General features: G+C 31.7%; 1 protein-coding gene across 1 annotated transcript; it reads right to left on the bottom strand.

Moving 5' to 3' along the window:
- Positions 1 to 1,765: 1,765 nt before the first annotated feature.
- LOC148299999 (octopamine receptor Oamb-like) lies at positions 1,766 to 16,065 on the bottom strand (the record flags this gene model as incomplete). Its single annotated transcript, XM_088275409.1, has 2 exons — positions 15,154 to 16,065; positions 1,766 to 2,002 (listed from the first exon to the last, which is right to left on the bottom strand). Coding segments are annotated over exons 1-2 (504 nt in total), but the record flags the coding sequence as incomplete, so codon positions are not given.
- Between the last annotated feature and the right edge of the window lie 1,989 nt (positions 16,066 to 18,054).

The raw sequence follows: 18,054 nt of genomic DNA, 5'->3' as shown, positions 1-18,054 counted from the left end.
TTAACGTTCACAAGTGTAAAGTGATCACTTAATCCAGCTGAATACATCAATTTTCTGCACATGTGTCTAAGAGATCATCTTTGATGATAAATTATAAGATCACTTATTTTTCAAGAGACTTAAAAAATATGACAACGAATGCCTAGTTCATAGTTGAATCAATGTTTTACACAATATATTATCAGAAAGATTAAGAGAAATGACGAGCAATGCAAATTGTTCCCCGAAAATCGATACATAGTGAAACCTTTTTAGGTCACTGTCCATCAGCTTTACAATTGTTAGTAGAGTGGACAGTGCAGTGAGTGGTTAGAGTTGATTTCAGCCCGGCTGTAATAACAGGTAACAGTAATAATGGAATAACGTATGGATCACGTGAGGTATGCACGATATTCGGCATGTTTCAACACACAAACACGTAACGACATATCATAACAAATAAAAACATAACATATTGTTAAAATGAAATTAAATGCATTCAAAAAAGCTTAGCTTAAGGGTCGAAAAGCTAGTCAAGGAAAATGAAAAAAGGAAATATGATATTACAATTTCTGAATTATATTTTAAATACGAATTGCTAGAATTAAGTAAGTTGTGAAAAAAAAACTAACTAACCATCACGCCGCTGCCCCACAGGGGTAGATAGAGAGAATAGAGCGCCACACCACTCTGTCCTTGCAAACATTCTTCGCCTCTTCCACATTCATGCATCTCCTCATACATACCCGCCGATTGTCACGACTCCTAACCTGACCACTTTCAAGTATTTGGCATACCTGATTGTACCATGTTTTTTTCGGTCTTCCTCTGCTTCTTTTCCCACTAACATTCGCCTCATAAATTTGTTTTACCGTTCTTTCCTCACTCATTCGTTCCACATGTCCAAACCATCTCAACACACCTTTCTTAATTTTATCGATAATGCTTATCTCAGCTTTGCATTCCTTCCTTATTTCACTATTCGCACATCTATCATACATCGTTTTAAGTAAGGTGTGTTGAGATGGTTTTGACATCCAAAAATAATGGTAAAACATAATTTTTAGGTAAATACAGTTGGAAAAAGAAAAAAAAGAAACACCGAGTAAGATTTTGCAAGATCAAGTATAATAATAATAAAACCCCTATCCGCACCCCAATGGTGCATAGGGCACTGTGTCATATAAACGCAGTGTTATCTTGATCGTTTACACATGAAGGAAAGGTGATCAGCCCTCCGCTTCAGGTACCAGTCCATGGTAATATTGAATAATTATTACAGTGACAAAATCACTTATATTTTATTTTACCCCGCTTGGGAATCGAACCCGGGACCTCCAGAACGGTAGCCGAGCGTGCTGACCATTACACTACGAAGGCGGACAAAGTACAGATCAAGTATACTTAATGTTTTATTTATTGTTTCGGCATTCACTTTGTGGTACGACAAGATGAATTGTAAAAGATAAAACACTTGTTTTTTTACCACTTGAGTTTATTTTACTATGACAACTAGTTTCAGAAGCTATGCTTCCATCTTCAGGTCTAAATGTAAACTAAAAACCTTTATGATTAAAATATAACTATGTTTTAAAATCACTATTAGTTTAAAGTGATTTTAAAACAAAGTTACATTTTAATTATAAATTGGAAAATCGCAAAGTTAGTGCTTCAAATATAAATTATGTTAATTTTTTTCTTAAGAATTTTTATATGTTCTATTTTTTTTTAGTTTGATTTATTGATTGTTAATTGGTTTATCGAAAAAATGGAATAGTCCTCCTACCTCTCTGTCCTTCCATCCCACTAAGGGCGGGAAGCAGATGACGAAGGACAGCACCCAGAGCGCCGCGATGAGCGCCTTGGCGCGCCGCCGCGACATGAGTGAGGGGTAGCTGACGGGGCGCGCCACCGCCACGTAGCGGTCCAGCGAGATCGCGCACAGGTTCAGGATGGAGGCCGTGCACATCCACACGTCCACGGCCAGCCAGATTGAGCACCACGCGTCGCCGAATATCCACACCTGATGACAAAAAAAACAAACACATGAGCGCTTGTGCACTTGTGCACACAAAAAATTGTCACAAATTTTTTGTATGCGTTTTATCAGCAATAAAATACAACATTTTGAGTGTGTCCAAATACTTGTTCACACATCTGGATTATATCCAATTATCTTTTTTTTTCAAACCCTTATCCGCACCCCAATGGTGAATAAGGCACTGCATTATATAAACACAGTGTTGTCTTGATCGTTAACACACGAAGGAAAGGTGTTCAGCCTTCCGTTTCAGGTCCAGGGTAATATTGAATATTAGAGTGATAAAATCACTTATACTTATTTGACCCCCCCTGGGAATCGAACCCGGGACCTCCAGAACAGTAGCCGAGCGTGCTGACCATTACACTACGGAGGCGGACTAATATCTCCAATTATAGGAGTTTTTATTTTCATTTTTAATAATATGTTAAATAACTCCTATAATTGGAGATAATCAGATTTGCGAAGTATTTGGACACACTCAAAATGTTGTAAATAAATTAACTGGTCAAATTATAAGCTAAAATAATAAAAATTAAAATGATGTTTTCTAGAGTTTCTCATGTATGTGTTTATAATCCAGGAAATTATCGGCGGGTTTGTATAAGGAGATGCATAAATGTGTAAGAAGTGAAGAATGTTGGCAAAGACAGTGTGGCGTTCTATTCTATCTGCATATTCCTGCAAGGAAGCGACGTGATAATTAGCTACATAGTTTGTCGTTATTGAAGAAGATACCATGATATTCAAAATCGTTCAATATTTCCATTTTATAACAAAGTTATTTTCTAAGCAGCCTGTATAGAAAAATAATAAGTGTAGAATGTACATAGTTGTATGGTAAATGTTCAAAGGATTCTCAGAAGAGTGAAAAGGTTTGTAAATTTTCGACGAGATAATTACATATTTTCAATTAAATATTAAATTAATATTGTGCAACAGAAGCCAAACAAATTTCAAACATAAAATAATTTACTCTGTGGTATAAGTATGTAAATTAACTAACCCTAAAAAAACACTGAATATTAATTATTATTTGTTCCACGCATGGGTGAGATCAAAACCCCTTTGAATCTGTAATTTTACATTGTAAATTAATTAAAATTCTTTCCTTTGAGAGTTAGAATATTAAATTAAATTATACACGGCACAAGTACAAGTTTTGATCGTTAACCTTTGTAAATCAATTTAATTGTATAGGTGTCTCAAATGATACTAAGCCCAAGCATTCCAGGGCTTAAGACCCGGCATTTAGCCGGGTTAATTGATTACTTTATACACATGTGTGACGTTCACCATTCTACCCAATACTTAACATCCATGTTGATATTTTGATGGATACATAAATGTTTTTTTTTCAAAGGTATAACTTGCAAAGCCTCTACTTTAAGAGGCTTGTTTGAAGGTAGAATAGTAAGGATGGGGAAGGTAAATGTAAAAATTTACCAATTGACTAATTGAAAATAAATGTTTCTGTTTTTTTTTTTCATTTAGACGGAATCGAACCTGCGACGCCAGTTTCGCAGTCGAACGTCTTCCCAACTACGCCACGACGCTTGATGTTAGATTTCTTTCGTATATTAGTTAGAAAAATGAAAGAAGCTAAATTTTGAGTATGAGTTGTTAGTTATGTCATAAGTCAACTTTTATCACATAACTTAGAAAAAAACTACTAGGTTTGCCACAGAGGTAGGCAGAAAGGAAAGTATACTGCGCATATTGTTATTTTTTGAGATTATATTTTTTACAGTTAATTCAAACCCCATTTGGTCATTTGAGAGATGACCGGCGTTTCTACATCATATCGTTTACAAACCATTAATGGAGCTTTTTCACAAAATATGATATTTTGAGCAACGAGTGTTCTCAAAATAGTAATTGCAATTTTAAATGAACAGATCGTATTAAAAAATAATGTTGGATACAATTTTGCACCGAGAACGCCATATTCGTGCTATTTCGACGGATTCGAAATAAGTCAGCCAATTTTACTGAAGTATTTCTATGCTTTTTACTAACTAACTTACTAAACATCACGGCTGCCTCAGGCCGTGATGTTTAGGTAGCAGGGGTAGACAGAGAGAATAGAACGCCATGCCACTTTTTGAAAATAATCTTCGCCTCTTCTATATTCATGCATCTCCTCGTACATAGCCGACGATTATTCCGACTTGTGATCAGTCATAGGAAATACATATTAGCAAAAGCTAAGCTGGCAGTACACAGTAACCCTAACGTATGGAAACGACACACGAAGTCGGCAAAAGAAGGATGAAAGTAGACTGAATGCAGTCGAAATGCGATCCCACAGACAAATGTGCGGCAAAACGATTTATGATTGATCTTAGAATGGTGAAATATTATATAAATGCCAAGTGCATGGCTTTTGAAGATGTCATTTTTTTTCTTCATTGACATTTTGATAAGATTGGAAAACATATTTATTTGGTACTTTTCAAACTTATTTGCATGTTTAGCCTTGTAATGCAGTTTAATGTAATATATTTTCGAGATAGAAACAAACAAAGAATTATTGCATATCAGGTATGTTGGTTTTGTTTTAAATTAAACGAAAAAATAGTTTATATTCCATCCGTATTAAAAACTTCTCAGTTCTTCTGTTACTCTTCTCTTCTTCACTCCAGCGTCTTTACTACTTGACGCCATTATGGGTCTTGAAATTGCCAGAATAGTGAAATACTCCCACATATGGGCTATTATACGAACTATGCACGATGTTATGTTTTGTTGGTGGTTTTGTGTACACCAAAGGAAAATATGTGTGATTTGCTCCGCGGGCCGCGGGTTGGGCACCCTTGCGATACGCCATAAGTGCCCGCTGTCGTGACGTGGCCACATTAGCCCGTGTGGTCGGTAGTCGCGACCACAGATGCCGCCTCCGTAAATCTTCTCCTCCCGGATACTGAACCCACCAGCCTCGACAAAGGCTTGCTTTATCCCATAAATATAAAATACTCTAATATTTACGTAGTATGTTTTATACTAATGCGTCTTGGGAAGCATTTCGATTAAGTAACTCGTTTTGTACGTGATTATATACTATGCGTAAGTAAAAATCTAAAATGTAAGTAAATATACCTACAAGGTAAACGGTTCTAGTGTTTTATTCATGTTTTACATGGTGAATGCCACTATTTCTTGAAATCTATTAAAACATGTGTTTCGATGCATTCCGCATCTTTTCAAACACCGTATGTGAAGTATACAGCTTTATTTATTAATTTATTTTTTCAAAACATATTACATACATTAGTCATAAATATAATATTCCCGATGAGTAATTTATATTTCTCATTTTGGCACATGGGATTAGGGTCAACACGACTGGAACACAAATAAAAAATTTCTCATGTGTGTGATTATAATCCAGGATTCGGACCTCACATACTGATATAAGAGTTTCTGCTTAGTAAAAAGTTTCTTTACATCTCACCAATAGATGTCTCTAGTGAAGTTCTAGTGATTCAAGAACAAGGTTTCTAAATTGGTTCATATATATATATATATAGAACTTCCAAGAATTTGAGTAGTGTGGTTGTCAATAATGGGTAGAATTGGTGAATGTTACACGTGTGTAAAGTGATCACTAAAACCAGCCTATGACGGTCGTCAGCCCCGTAAATGCCCAGACTTCCATATTTTTCTTAAGCTTTGATGAGATGTCAAAAAAATAAAATAAAATAAAAAAATTAAAAAACAAATAATAAAGTTACAAAAAAATATTCTTAAAATATCATAACTTTTACATGGCAAAATAGAAAAACAATAAACAGGTTTAATGAATAGGCATAAGAAGCATATTAAAAATCATATTTAAGCTAAGTATAAGCTTAAGAGTTATGTTCATGGGACGTTGTAGGGTGAAAAGAGGGTAGGATCATTTCTTTTTTTTTTGTGTTTTACTATTACTGTTTTAGCCCGGGAATATAAACAGAAGGAAAAAGGTTTAATTGATTATCATATTGATAATCGTCAATGTATTTATAAAGAGTTTAACAGGTTTTCGTGTCTTTTTACGAAAACTCATTGAAGTATACCTTCGCGCTATGTAATATGTCACTCAAATTATTCAACCAGCACCTCCGCATGAAATAAAACAATTATTTCAGTTAAATATCTGTTAACTCCAATTTTCATATGAAAAAAGTAATATTTCATACCATCTGTTGCAATAATAGGAGTGCGATATTTAAAAATGAAAATCGAACGATGATCTTCTTTTTACGGATTCCCCGAAAAACCAATTCACCTTTTTAAATCGAATTCAGACCCGTTATGGTATTTTTACGCGCAAAATTGGATCACCATTTTAACACAGCCGGAAATGAACCACCATAGCCTAAGACCGGCAAAGATAATTCTTGTTAGTCTGTATTATCTACTCGCACGTGATTGCTTTTTTCGTAATTTATTGATGATATTATTCGAAATGCGATCTCTCAGAAGAATGAGCGACAAAAGGATGTATGATAGATGTTCGAATAGTGAAATAAGGAAGGGATTCAAAGCTGAGACAAGCATTATCGATAAAATTAAGAAAGGTATGTTGAGATGGTTTGGACATGTAGAACGAATGAGTGAGGAAAGAACGGCAAAACAAATTTATGAGGCAAATGTAATTGGAAAAAGGAGCAGAGGAAGACCGAGAAAAACTTGGGACGATCAAGTATACCAAATACTTGAAAGTGGTAAGGTTACGTTAGGTTCAAGAAAAGAGTCGAAACAATCGTTGGGGATGTATGAGGAGTTGCATGAACGTGGAAGAGGCGAAGAATGTTTGCAAGGACAGAGTGGTGTGGGGTTATATTATCTCTGCCTATCCCTGCGGGGAAGCGGCGTGATGGTTAGTTTGTTAGTTTGTTAGTTATTGATAATGATAAAAATATAACCAGAAATAGTATGATTCTGCCTCTAAATGTCTAATGATGGACTCGAAAGATCCATCGGTTGAAGCAACATAACCTAAGACCAGTTAAGATAATTCTTAAAGATCAGTGTTATCAATTCACAAATGATTGCCTTTTTTGTATTAAATTGAGGATGATAATTAAAAAACAAAAAAAATTATTCTGCCTCTAAATGTTTAAAGATGGATTCGAAAACTTTATGGGTTTAATTTAATTGAATTTTTTAGTCCAATTCTTCTCTTAGAACATCCATTTGCAAGGCCAAAAATATAGCTCCAAAAACCAAAGATTAGTTAAAAAAAACTCGTATAAGTTAGTATCATCTACTCGCAAATAATTGCCATTTTTACATTTCACTATGGATAATTAAAAAGTAAACATAAATACTATGATTCTTTATAAAATATGTCGTATTATATGTATATAAGTATATATATAATATTTTACGTATATAAGTACATGTTAAATCCTAAAGATGACAAGGTTCTTGTCGAAACCGGCTGCAGCAAAAAAATGTACCAATAAAAAGTGGTTAAAAACAAAGTTGTTTTATTTTATAAAGTTGATAAAATGTGCCAAAGTATCTGCGAAAAACATTCAAGAAACTATGATTATTATTACTATTCCCTGTAAATGTCTATAGACGGACTCGAAAAATTATTTCGTTGGAACATCCATTTTCCATCACGTGTTTTAACAAGCGTCACAGCTGTCATCGGATTGAATTTAAGGCAGAATAATTAATCCTGTCGTGTTTTCTTCATCAGTAAAAAACCGTTTCGTTTCTCATTCGAAGTTTTGATTAAATTCCCAAAGTGGAAGACTTCTTGCTGGACTGCGGTGCTATTCTGAATCTACATTATATTTCACAACATGTCAGTAATGCCAATTTGAAGAATGAGCATGATTTTTTGACGTCACGGGTTAAATTATAGCAAATTCACAATCCAGCGGCGTAGTACGATTAAGTGCGCGCAATATGTTTTATATTGTTTTTTTTCACATTATTTTTTGACATCTCAACAAAGATGAAGAAAAATATGTAAGTCTTAGCATTAACGGGACTTACGGTCGTCATAGAAGAGATAATCTATATATGTGAAAAAGTATTTGGATATATTAAAAATGTTCACATATTCTTTGTTTGCCCAATAAATGACCAAATGCCAAATTTATTTAAATCTCTGGCCCCGCTTATTCCCCTCCATACAGATATCTATCTCATCCTTGCGAGCAGGAACCCATTTATGTACAGACTGTTAGTTGTTTTTTTTTTAATTAAATGGAATAAATTTATAGTTTATCTTTTTAATTTATAGTTTATCATATTTTATAATTAAGAAATCAATTAACTTGATATTGGCAAATGCAATGTATTACATGTGCAACGCCATTCTATATTAAAAAAAATATATATTAAAAATGTTGCGTTATACTGAATCATAAATCCGGAATGCGAGAAGTGTGATTGTCAATCACGGATAAAATTGTGAATTATGAATTAAACACTTTTTTTACATATTTACATATTACATTGTTACGACTAGTTTTGGAAGTTAAAGATGCATCGATCTACAATAATATTTAAAAAATATCTATTTATTTAGTTAATTGGCGTTTAATTTGTAGAACTCCATTTTAATTTATGTATTAATTGTTAAATCAAACACTGGTGTTATTTGTCCACCAAATTGTATTTCAATGTTAAAATACACACAAAAACTTATATTGTGACAACTTTTTCGCCTAGTTATAGCATTTTCAAATAAATGTGAAACAATTGTCACAATATTAACAGTAAAATAAGACTTAGTAGACTCAAAAAATCTGTGTTTGATTCTACAATTAATACATACATAATATTAAACCCCTGTTCATTCAAATCCGTATATTATATTCAAACGCGTAGATGAAAGCATCTGTAGCTTCTGAAACCAGTTGTTACAATAACATACTAAAGTGGCATATTTATGATTCAATCATGTCTTAGAACAAATTGATTGCAACAACAATAATTAATATGACAGAATAGTGAGCCTTCAAGAGGTCGTAAGTCCTGTTGATTCCCAGACATCCAAATTCTTCATCTTTGTTTAGATATTTTCTGAGGAGACACACTAAAAATGTTGTGAATAAGAATAAATTACAAAATAGATAGAATTTTAGAATCGCACCCTCAAAGACGGATTCGGCAATGTTCTCCTTACTTGTCGATAGATGATTGCGAAGTGAAATGAAGAGTTAGACTCGAGGATATTTATTTAATACTGAAATAACTTGAAGTCGGTATGACTTGAGGCGCCTCCAGGCGACAGTACACGCGAGCTTTTACTCACAAACAAACGAAGTAAATCCTGTTTCAAGCAGAATTGCGACCTTGTAATTTCAATGATATTTATTTTACCGAGAACTCTATACTTACGAAATATAAATTTCAAACTAACTCACCTCATATTTATAAAATTTGAAATGAAAACGTGTTAAAAAAACTACATTTCTCGAATCAACAAGCTTCTTTCATCTCACCATAGATTTCGAAATTGAACAATGTGTGTATATATTTATATTTATATATATATATATATATATATATATATATATATATATATATATATATATATATATATATATATATATATATATATATATATATATATATATATATATATATATATATATATATATATATATATATATATATATATATATATATATATATATATATATATATATATATATATATATATATATATATATATATATATATATATATATATATATATATATATATATATATATATATATATATATATATATATATATATATATATATATATATATATATATATATATACATATATATTTATATATAGGTAGACATACCGCTCACTCCTTTCAACAACGTCATACATCAAAAATCGTCAATTTTCAGTTGTTCATGTTTTCGGAATGATTTTTTTAAATAAACTAAATATTTTTCAAATGGAAAAAAAAACTTTCAGGTTTTACCTAAAAAGATCAGTTGCACAGTAAAAAGTTCAATAAGTGGCTTGATATTGATTTTAATACATTTCGTTATATTTTTAAACTTTAAAAACGATCTCCTGAAAGGTCATGTTTTTTGATTTAAGACGTTGTTGAAACGAGTGAGCGATATATATATATATATATATATATATATATATATATATATATATATATATATATATATATATATATATATATATATATATATATATATATATATATATATATATATATATATATATATATATATATATATATATATATATATATATGTAGATCTTCCAAGAATTTGAGTAGTGTGGTTATCAGTCGTGGCTATGGGTAGAATTGGTGAATGTTACATGTATGTAAAATGATCACTTTTTAGCAATAATCCCGCCAACGTACTTCATTTTTAATTAAAAAAGAGAAATATTTGTGTTTTTCTCATTTACACAAACTTTCAATTTTATACATTTTCTGTGAGCCTGAGCGGCTCATTATTAGAAATAGCTATCAAATTGTGGTAGAGTAGGTTCGAACCGAGAAATTCTGACTTTGAACTTCTGAAGAGTCCGCGACACTAACCACGGAACCACAACCCGACACTTTTTATTATTTATTATTTCTTTTCTGTACATGAAGTTAAAATAAATAAATGAATTAGTAGAACCACATCATATCGACGGCCCCTACGTAAAATACTCTATCTGCAAATCTGTTAAAGGAGAGAGCTTAGAAGATTTTTTCAACGTATTCTTTTTTATTAATCTGAAATTATTTTTATTTATCTGAAATTCTAAACTAGTTTAATACATTCATAAACTCGATAAAATAATGTATTAAATCGTTTTTAAACTTTATGCTTTGTAAAAATTAAGTAGTAAGCGTTTTAGGAGTTCAGTTCATTTCGAAAATTCGATGTAGATAGCGTCTTATACGCCTGAAAACTAGGCGTATTTTTTTTGTTTGTTTATATTTGTAGATAACGGTCAGTTGATAACAAACACCAAATATCTCAAAATTGACAAAAATGTTGTTTGAGCACTTTACGAAGGGCACGTCGATATGAAAGAGAGAGGGGATGTTTTAATCCCAAAGAAACGCAAAGAAACGGGAGGCACCAAAGGAAAAAAAGGCTGCTCAAAGCTTTTAGCAATAGTGATGAGGAAATGAAAGTAGAAATGAAAAATCTCTCGCAATTTGTTAAATCAGTCATTTCTCGCAGATTCCCGTTTTCAGTTTGAATTTTGGTCACGTTACGTTACTCCGGATAGGGTGATTGCCACAATTATCGGCACTATACCAATTATTGGCAGGGCCACATAAAAAATATTATATAATGAATATTGCGTTATTAACTCCGTAAATTTACTTTTAATGATGTTTGACGTTTGCTCAGTTGTACTTAACTAATTAACTAAATAACAAACACGTCGTTTCCCAACAGGGTAAGTCAGTGAGAATAGAAAGCCACGCTAATCTGTATTTGCCATTAATCATCGCCTCTTTCACATTCATGCATCTCCTCACACATACCCACCAATAATTTCGTCTCTTTCAAGTATCTGAAATACTTAAGCATGCCAATTTTGTTCTCAATGATACCTTATGTTTTTATTCATGTATTCAAATATTAAACTATTGTAAAAGTTAAAATTATATGATTAAAGTATTTGAAATAAATCAAATAAATAGTTTTTTTTTAACAAATAATTAACAGTTTTAGTGATGACTGTACGTTTTAAATTATTTACTAGTAGTACTCATTAGTGCACTAGTGTAATAGTGTAATAGAAGTAAGTTATATTGATCGTTAAACACGTGAAAGAAATGTGATCGGCGTTGCGCTTCAGATACAAGAGCAGAATAATATACATTTAAAAGTATTTTAATTAAAAATTACTTATATTTATTTGAACCCACTGGTATTACTATGGCGGTGGACAAATCAATCACATACCTAAGTTTAGTTTTTGTATATAATCAATTTTTCTTCTATGCTGTCAATAATTAGTAGTCACACCCTAGCTACCAAATGTAGGTAGAGACGGTACATTCCCATGCCTCTGATATTTGAAATAGCAATCTACTTGCTACCTTTCTATCTGAGAAAATCAAATCACGCGATTTATTTATAAGGAATCTAAAAAGAATGCGTCATGAAATCAACTCAAACGAAAACGTACGTGTATCGAAACCTTTTTTTTAAACGTTACCGACATTTTTTTTTCATTTTTGTGTTTTGTGGAAATATAGAACATTTCTTATTTGAAAATCCACCACTGACCCTTATCGGCACCCTATGGTGCGTAGGGCACTGCATCAAATTGATGCAATGTTTGTTCGATCGTTTATAATAAATTATCGAATATCATATAATATAAAGGCAAGATGATCAATCCTGCGCTTCAGGTACCATTCCAGTAATAATAAATGAATATTAGGGAATCGAACCCGGGACTCCCAGTATGGTAGGCAAGTGTGTTAACTACTACACTACGGAGATGAACAATAGTATTACGTAAATAATTGTAAACAGTTGCTATATACGAACAGTTGAGGTACCACGCGTTGTGTAAGTAGTATTTATCATTATATTTTAACTACAATCTTCTTCTTCTTTTATTAACTATTATCCGTACCCAATGGTGCATTGGACACTGCATCGTATTGACGCAGTGTTATCCTGATATTAACTTACACGAAGGCAAGGTGATCACTCCTGCGCTTCAGGAACTAGTCCAGGGTTGTATTAAATAAACATTAGAGTGTAAGTAAAATTACTAATATTCATTTTCAACTCTCCCTGGGAATCGAACCCGGGACCTCCAGCATGGTAGCTAAACACGCTCACCATTACATCACGGAGGCGTGCAGTTCTTTGTGTTCCTTTTTTTTAACTAACTTTTGTAACTCCAATAGGTTCAAACTTTATAAAAAAAAACCATTTTGTTTTAACCACTTTTTTATTGGTACACTTGATCCAACCGGTTTCGACAAGAACCTTGTCAACATCAGGGTTTGTGTACTAAATTCTAAAATATAGAAATACTCATAGTAAATTACCCATACCTTACCAAAAACATGCACTCCGTACACCATATGAAAATATGATATAAAAAAAACCAATAGGCTCATTTTATAATGTTTTGAATATTGAAAGCATTAACTTTGTGGATCATATTGATATATTATTTCGAGAAATAAAAATACTTTGTGTTCTGGGTTACAATAAGGGTTAGTAATAAATGTAACCCTGAAGAGGGCAACAGGTTGTTGCCGAAACTAGTTTGTTAATAAAAATGTGAGTGGATCAGAACACAAAGTATTTTTATTTCTCGAAATAATATATCATTTTAAAATCATTATCTCAAAAATATCATAGACATAAATTACATATTTTAATTATCACAAACCATTTTTATTAGTATCATTAATTGAAGTTCCTAACAATGACAGTATAAATATTGAATAATCTGAAAAAAATTGCAAATTTTGTATTGTAGAATTTCACAATTTCACAGAAGCCTTTCACAATGAATCTCACTTATTCTGTACAGTGCTGGACGAGCAATTTTTAACCATTTTTTATTTTGTTTAAATTACAGTTTTAAAGATTTAACTCGATTTCACAGCTGTAAGTACAATTTAATTAAAGTTCTGGTTTGTTTAAGTAATTAATTAATAAAATGCCATTCGTTTCAATGTTTAAACTTCGGCAAAGTTTCGAGATTTATATTTCCAATTAAGAAATTGAACCGGGTTTTATGAATAGGGCCGTGATTAACTTGAATAACTAGTTTATCTTTTTAAATTAAATATTTAAAACAACCCTTTCAGGTATCTGTGAATAAATTAAATCTCAATTTCTCACATTGGTAAAATGAAAGCAAATTTAGAAATTGGGGATGATATTTTAAATGAATTCGTAAACAGGTTTTGTGAATTGATTAGTCTTAAATAAGAGCTCCGTAAAATATTATTAGAAAAACAAAAATAGGAATGATAATGAATAAAGTAATAATAAAAACTTAATTATTCATATAATTCAAAATGTAATCATATAATATCTTGATTATTCATATAATTTGAATGTAATCCAAAATAATGGTTTTTGAAAGAGAAGAATGTAGATCTGAGTGTGAAATATTGGTAAACGGAGAGATTTTGGAACAGGTAGATGATTACGTATATTTGGGTAGTATGTTTTCTAGGGATGGAAAGATTGATAAAGACATAGAAAAGAGAGTGAATGCTGGGAACAAAGTGAATGGTGCACTGAAATTAGTTATAGCAAATAAGAACCTATCAGCGGAAGCTAAACTGGCAGTGCACAACGGAGTCCTGGTTCCAACTCTAATGTATGGAAGTGAAAATGGAGTTGACAAAAGAAGGATGAAAGTAAACTGAATGCAGTCGAAATGCGATCACTCAGAAGAATGTGCGACAAAACGATGTATTATAGATGTGCGAATGGTGAAATAAGGAAGGAATGTAAGTAAAGCTGAGATAAGCATTATCGATAAAATTAAGAAAGTTGTGTTGAGATGGTTTGGACATGTAGAACGAATGAGTGAGGAAAGAACGGTAAAAAAAATTTATGAGGCGAATGTAAGTGGAAAAAAGAGCAGAGGAAGACCGAGAAAAACATGGCACGATCAGGTATGCCAAATACTTGAAAGTAGTCAGGTTAGGAGTCGTAACAATCGGCGGGTATGTATGAGTAGATGCATGAACGTGGAAGAGGTGAAGAATGTTTGCAAAGACAGAGTGGTGTGGCGTCCTATGCTCTCTGCCTACCCCTGCGGGGAAGCGGCGTGATGGTTAGTTAGTTAGTTTTTTTTTAATGTTAACATTTTGTTCAAAATCTAAAAATTGAAGGATTACTTTGAAATTGTGACAGAACGTGGATTCGATTTATATCCTGTATTTTTATATTTTGTATTTTTACCTTGTTTTATTTAATTAGTACCTACATTAATCCTGTATACTATAAAATATATCCTCTATTTTTTTAATAAACCTTGTTTTTCCCAGTGCGACGCATGGCGACATCTGGTGGTAGATTTGCGCGATCTGCTTTACCGACTGTCACAATATTGAAAGTCGGTACTATATGTAGGTATTTAGTAAAATCTATAAAACCTAGGTATTTTATTACATATATATATATACATACATATATATTTTATTTACCTTAAAAACTTCCCACGTGGCCGAGAAGGGGAGAACCGCGAGGCCTACCAGGAGATCAGCAACAGCTAGGGATACGATGAAGAGGTTCGTGACACTCCTCAGCTTGGAGGAGCAGAACACTGCAGCGATCACCAGGCAGTTTCCCACTATGACCAGCACGTTGATGATGGCCAGCACGCCCAAGCTCGCCAGGGAGGCAGGGTCGGTCCAGTTCACCGAATCCCGCAAGGCCGCGCAAGCCGTTTCGTTTAAGAAATGGTCCATCATATAATGTATGAGGTTATTCTACGCGAATTGCGTTTATCATCATCGTTTATCGTAAAACAGCGTTCAACATCATCACTTTGATGAATATCAAAATATCGATGAATATCACGCGTCGTTTTCAATATCACATATACGCTAAATACATTTATTTTGCTATTTAATCATAATCACAATCACGATTTTTTTTTAACGCATACAAAGTTATTAGGAAAAGTTTATCGTACGAATTTGTCACTATTGACTGCAAACACCGTTTTTTTAGACCATAATATTAAACGTCTGAATATTGTTTATCGTTTTAAATTAACGCATAATCTACTGTTATCACTCCGATTTTTCTACGCAAACGCTGATATATCGTTATAATTTTTCACTTTTGAACGGCAATCGCCGATATTTTTTTAAACCACAGTATTTGACGTTTAAATATCTTTTACTGTTTTAAAATTAAACATAGTTTAAAGTGATCACTTTGATCTTTTAAAACTCAAAATCCGAATAAGATGAGCAAGCGTCGATTGTCTTTAAAAATTTGTCTACTTTTGGTATTTAAAAATAATCCTTTGTAGTCCCAAAAACTTTGATTATTTGACATAAATTTTATATTTGAAATTCATATATCGTTTTTCCTTTATATTTTGATGATTAGAGAATGTGGTAATGATATATTGTGATTTGAATAACGCTTGTGGCAATATTTGATTCAAACGCGGATTATAGGTTTATGATATCCATCAGAGAGCGTTAACAAAAATATTTCAATGAATATTTCAAAAGACAATTTATAGATTTTAACTGTATATTAAGGTAAATAACGTATATGGAAGGTATCGTAAGGCAATCACGAAAATGTTATAGATTTTATTTATTTCGTAGTAAATAACTTTTTTATATTTTTTTATATGCGAGACTAATTTATTTTTACACCATATTAAATTAATCACTCTTTTTAATAGTTAAAACCATACGTAAAGCGTATGAGAGATGTTTAAACTATTCACAATTCACAAACAATATGTTTATACAATTTATATGACTATTTTAGACACCAATAGAGTAAATTCATTATTGAACAGTTAAATTTACAGAAATTAATTTACACCCGTATAAATTTAGGCAAACACTTATTTAATTTTGACACAGTTCATTGAAATTCTAAAATACTTTTAACTATCGTCGAATATATTTATATTCTGAATTACTTTTTAAGCGCATTTGTTTTCCAGACACAAATTTATTTTATTTACAAACATATTAAAATTTAAATAATTTGTTTATTATAACTATGACTCAAATTTGCTATTGTTAATTATTATAATACGTACTATTTTTCATATAAAAATAAACTTATTTTATTAAATTAACTTTATTTCAAAAGATATACAAGTTTGTGGATTAATTTTTATTTTTATAAATTTTTTTACTATTTTTTTATTATCAATACGTACGCAATAACGAACTCTTACACTTTTTTATGGATTTTTTTTTTCACGGTGGTATTTTGCTGAAACCATGTGAATATTCTTTAATTTTTCTTTCAGTTATTTTCACATATGTATCCATTATCGCTTTCGGTAACACTTTCCTTTACTGTCAGATTCATTATAAAGTTCGCATTTTAGTATATTTTTCCAAAAGACGACATTTCTAGGATGAACTATTATCTCCACATTCTCAATTACTGATGTCCATTCTTTGTTAATTGGATTTCTGCCCCATTCTCTGATGTGTGGAAATCTGTAACGAGAAAAGTAAATATTCTTTAGAAATCATAATTAATCCGTGAGAAAAAAGATAAAAAGGATGTAGCCGTCATTGAAATATCAGACTCACATACAATTGGGAAAATGTTAATAATTACTTGAATGTTTTTCGCAGATACTTTGTGGCACATTTTATAAACTTTATAAAATTAAAAAACTTTTTCTAACCACTTTTTCATTATTAATACACTTTTTAACCTACCAGTTTCGACAAGAACCTTGTCATCATCAGGGTTTATTAAATTCTAAAACTTTAAAAACAAGTTTTTGGTAAGGAAATGTAATTGAGTATTTTAATGTTTTAGAATTAAAAAAAAACCTGATGATGACAAGGTTCTTGTCGAAAGCAGTAGGTTAAAAAGTGTACTAATAATAAAAAAACGTGGTTAAAACAAAGTTGTTCAGTTTTATAAATGTTAATAAACTTATAACAAAAATATCAGCGAAAGCTAAACTGGCAGCACACAATAGAGTGTATGGAAGTGAAGCATGGAGTTGGCAAAAGAATGATGGATGGAGACTGAAGGCCAGCAAAACGATGTATGATAGATGTTCGAATAAAAGGAATGAATGCAAGGCTGAGAAAAGCATTATCAATAAAATTAATAAAATGTGTTGAGATCTTTTGGGTTGGTGAATCGAATGAGTAAAAAAAGGATAGTTTAACAAATTATGAGGCAAATCTGGTTAGTAATAGAAGCAGAGGAAGGCCGAGGAAAACTAGGCACGATCGAGTATTTCAAATACTTGAAATCTGTCAAGTCATGAGTTCGAATAATCGGCGTGTATGAATAAAAGATGTATAAAAGTGGAAGAGGCGAAGATTGTGTGGAAAAACAGTTTGGTGTGGCGTTTTTTCTTCTCTACCTAC

This window comes from Brachycentrus maculatus, unplaced genomic scaffold (genome assembly GCF_059751285.1).
Source record: "Brachycentrus maculatus isolate JH-2025_06_01 unplaced genomic scaffold, ASM5975128v1 h1tg000857l, whole genome shotgun sequence".
Lineage (NCBI taxonomy): Eukaryota > Metazoa > Arthropoda > Insecta > Trichoptera > Brachycentridae > Brachycentrus > Brachycentrus maculatus.
Note: the sequence above shows the minus strand (reverse complement) of the source record. Positions and strands in the feature narration are given on the sequence as shown.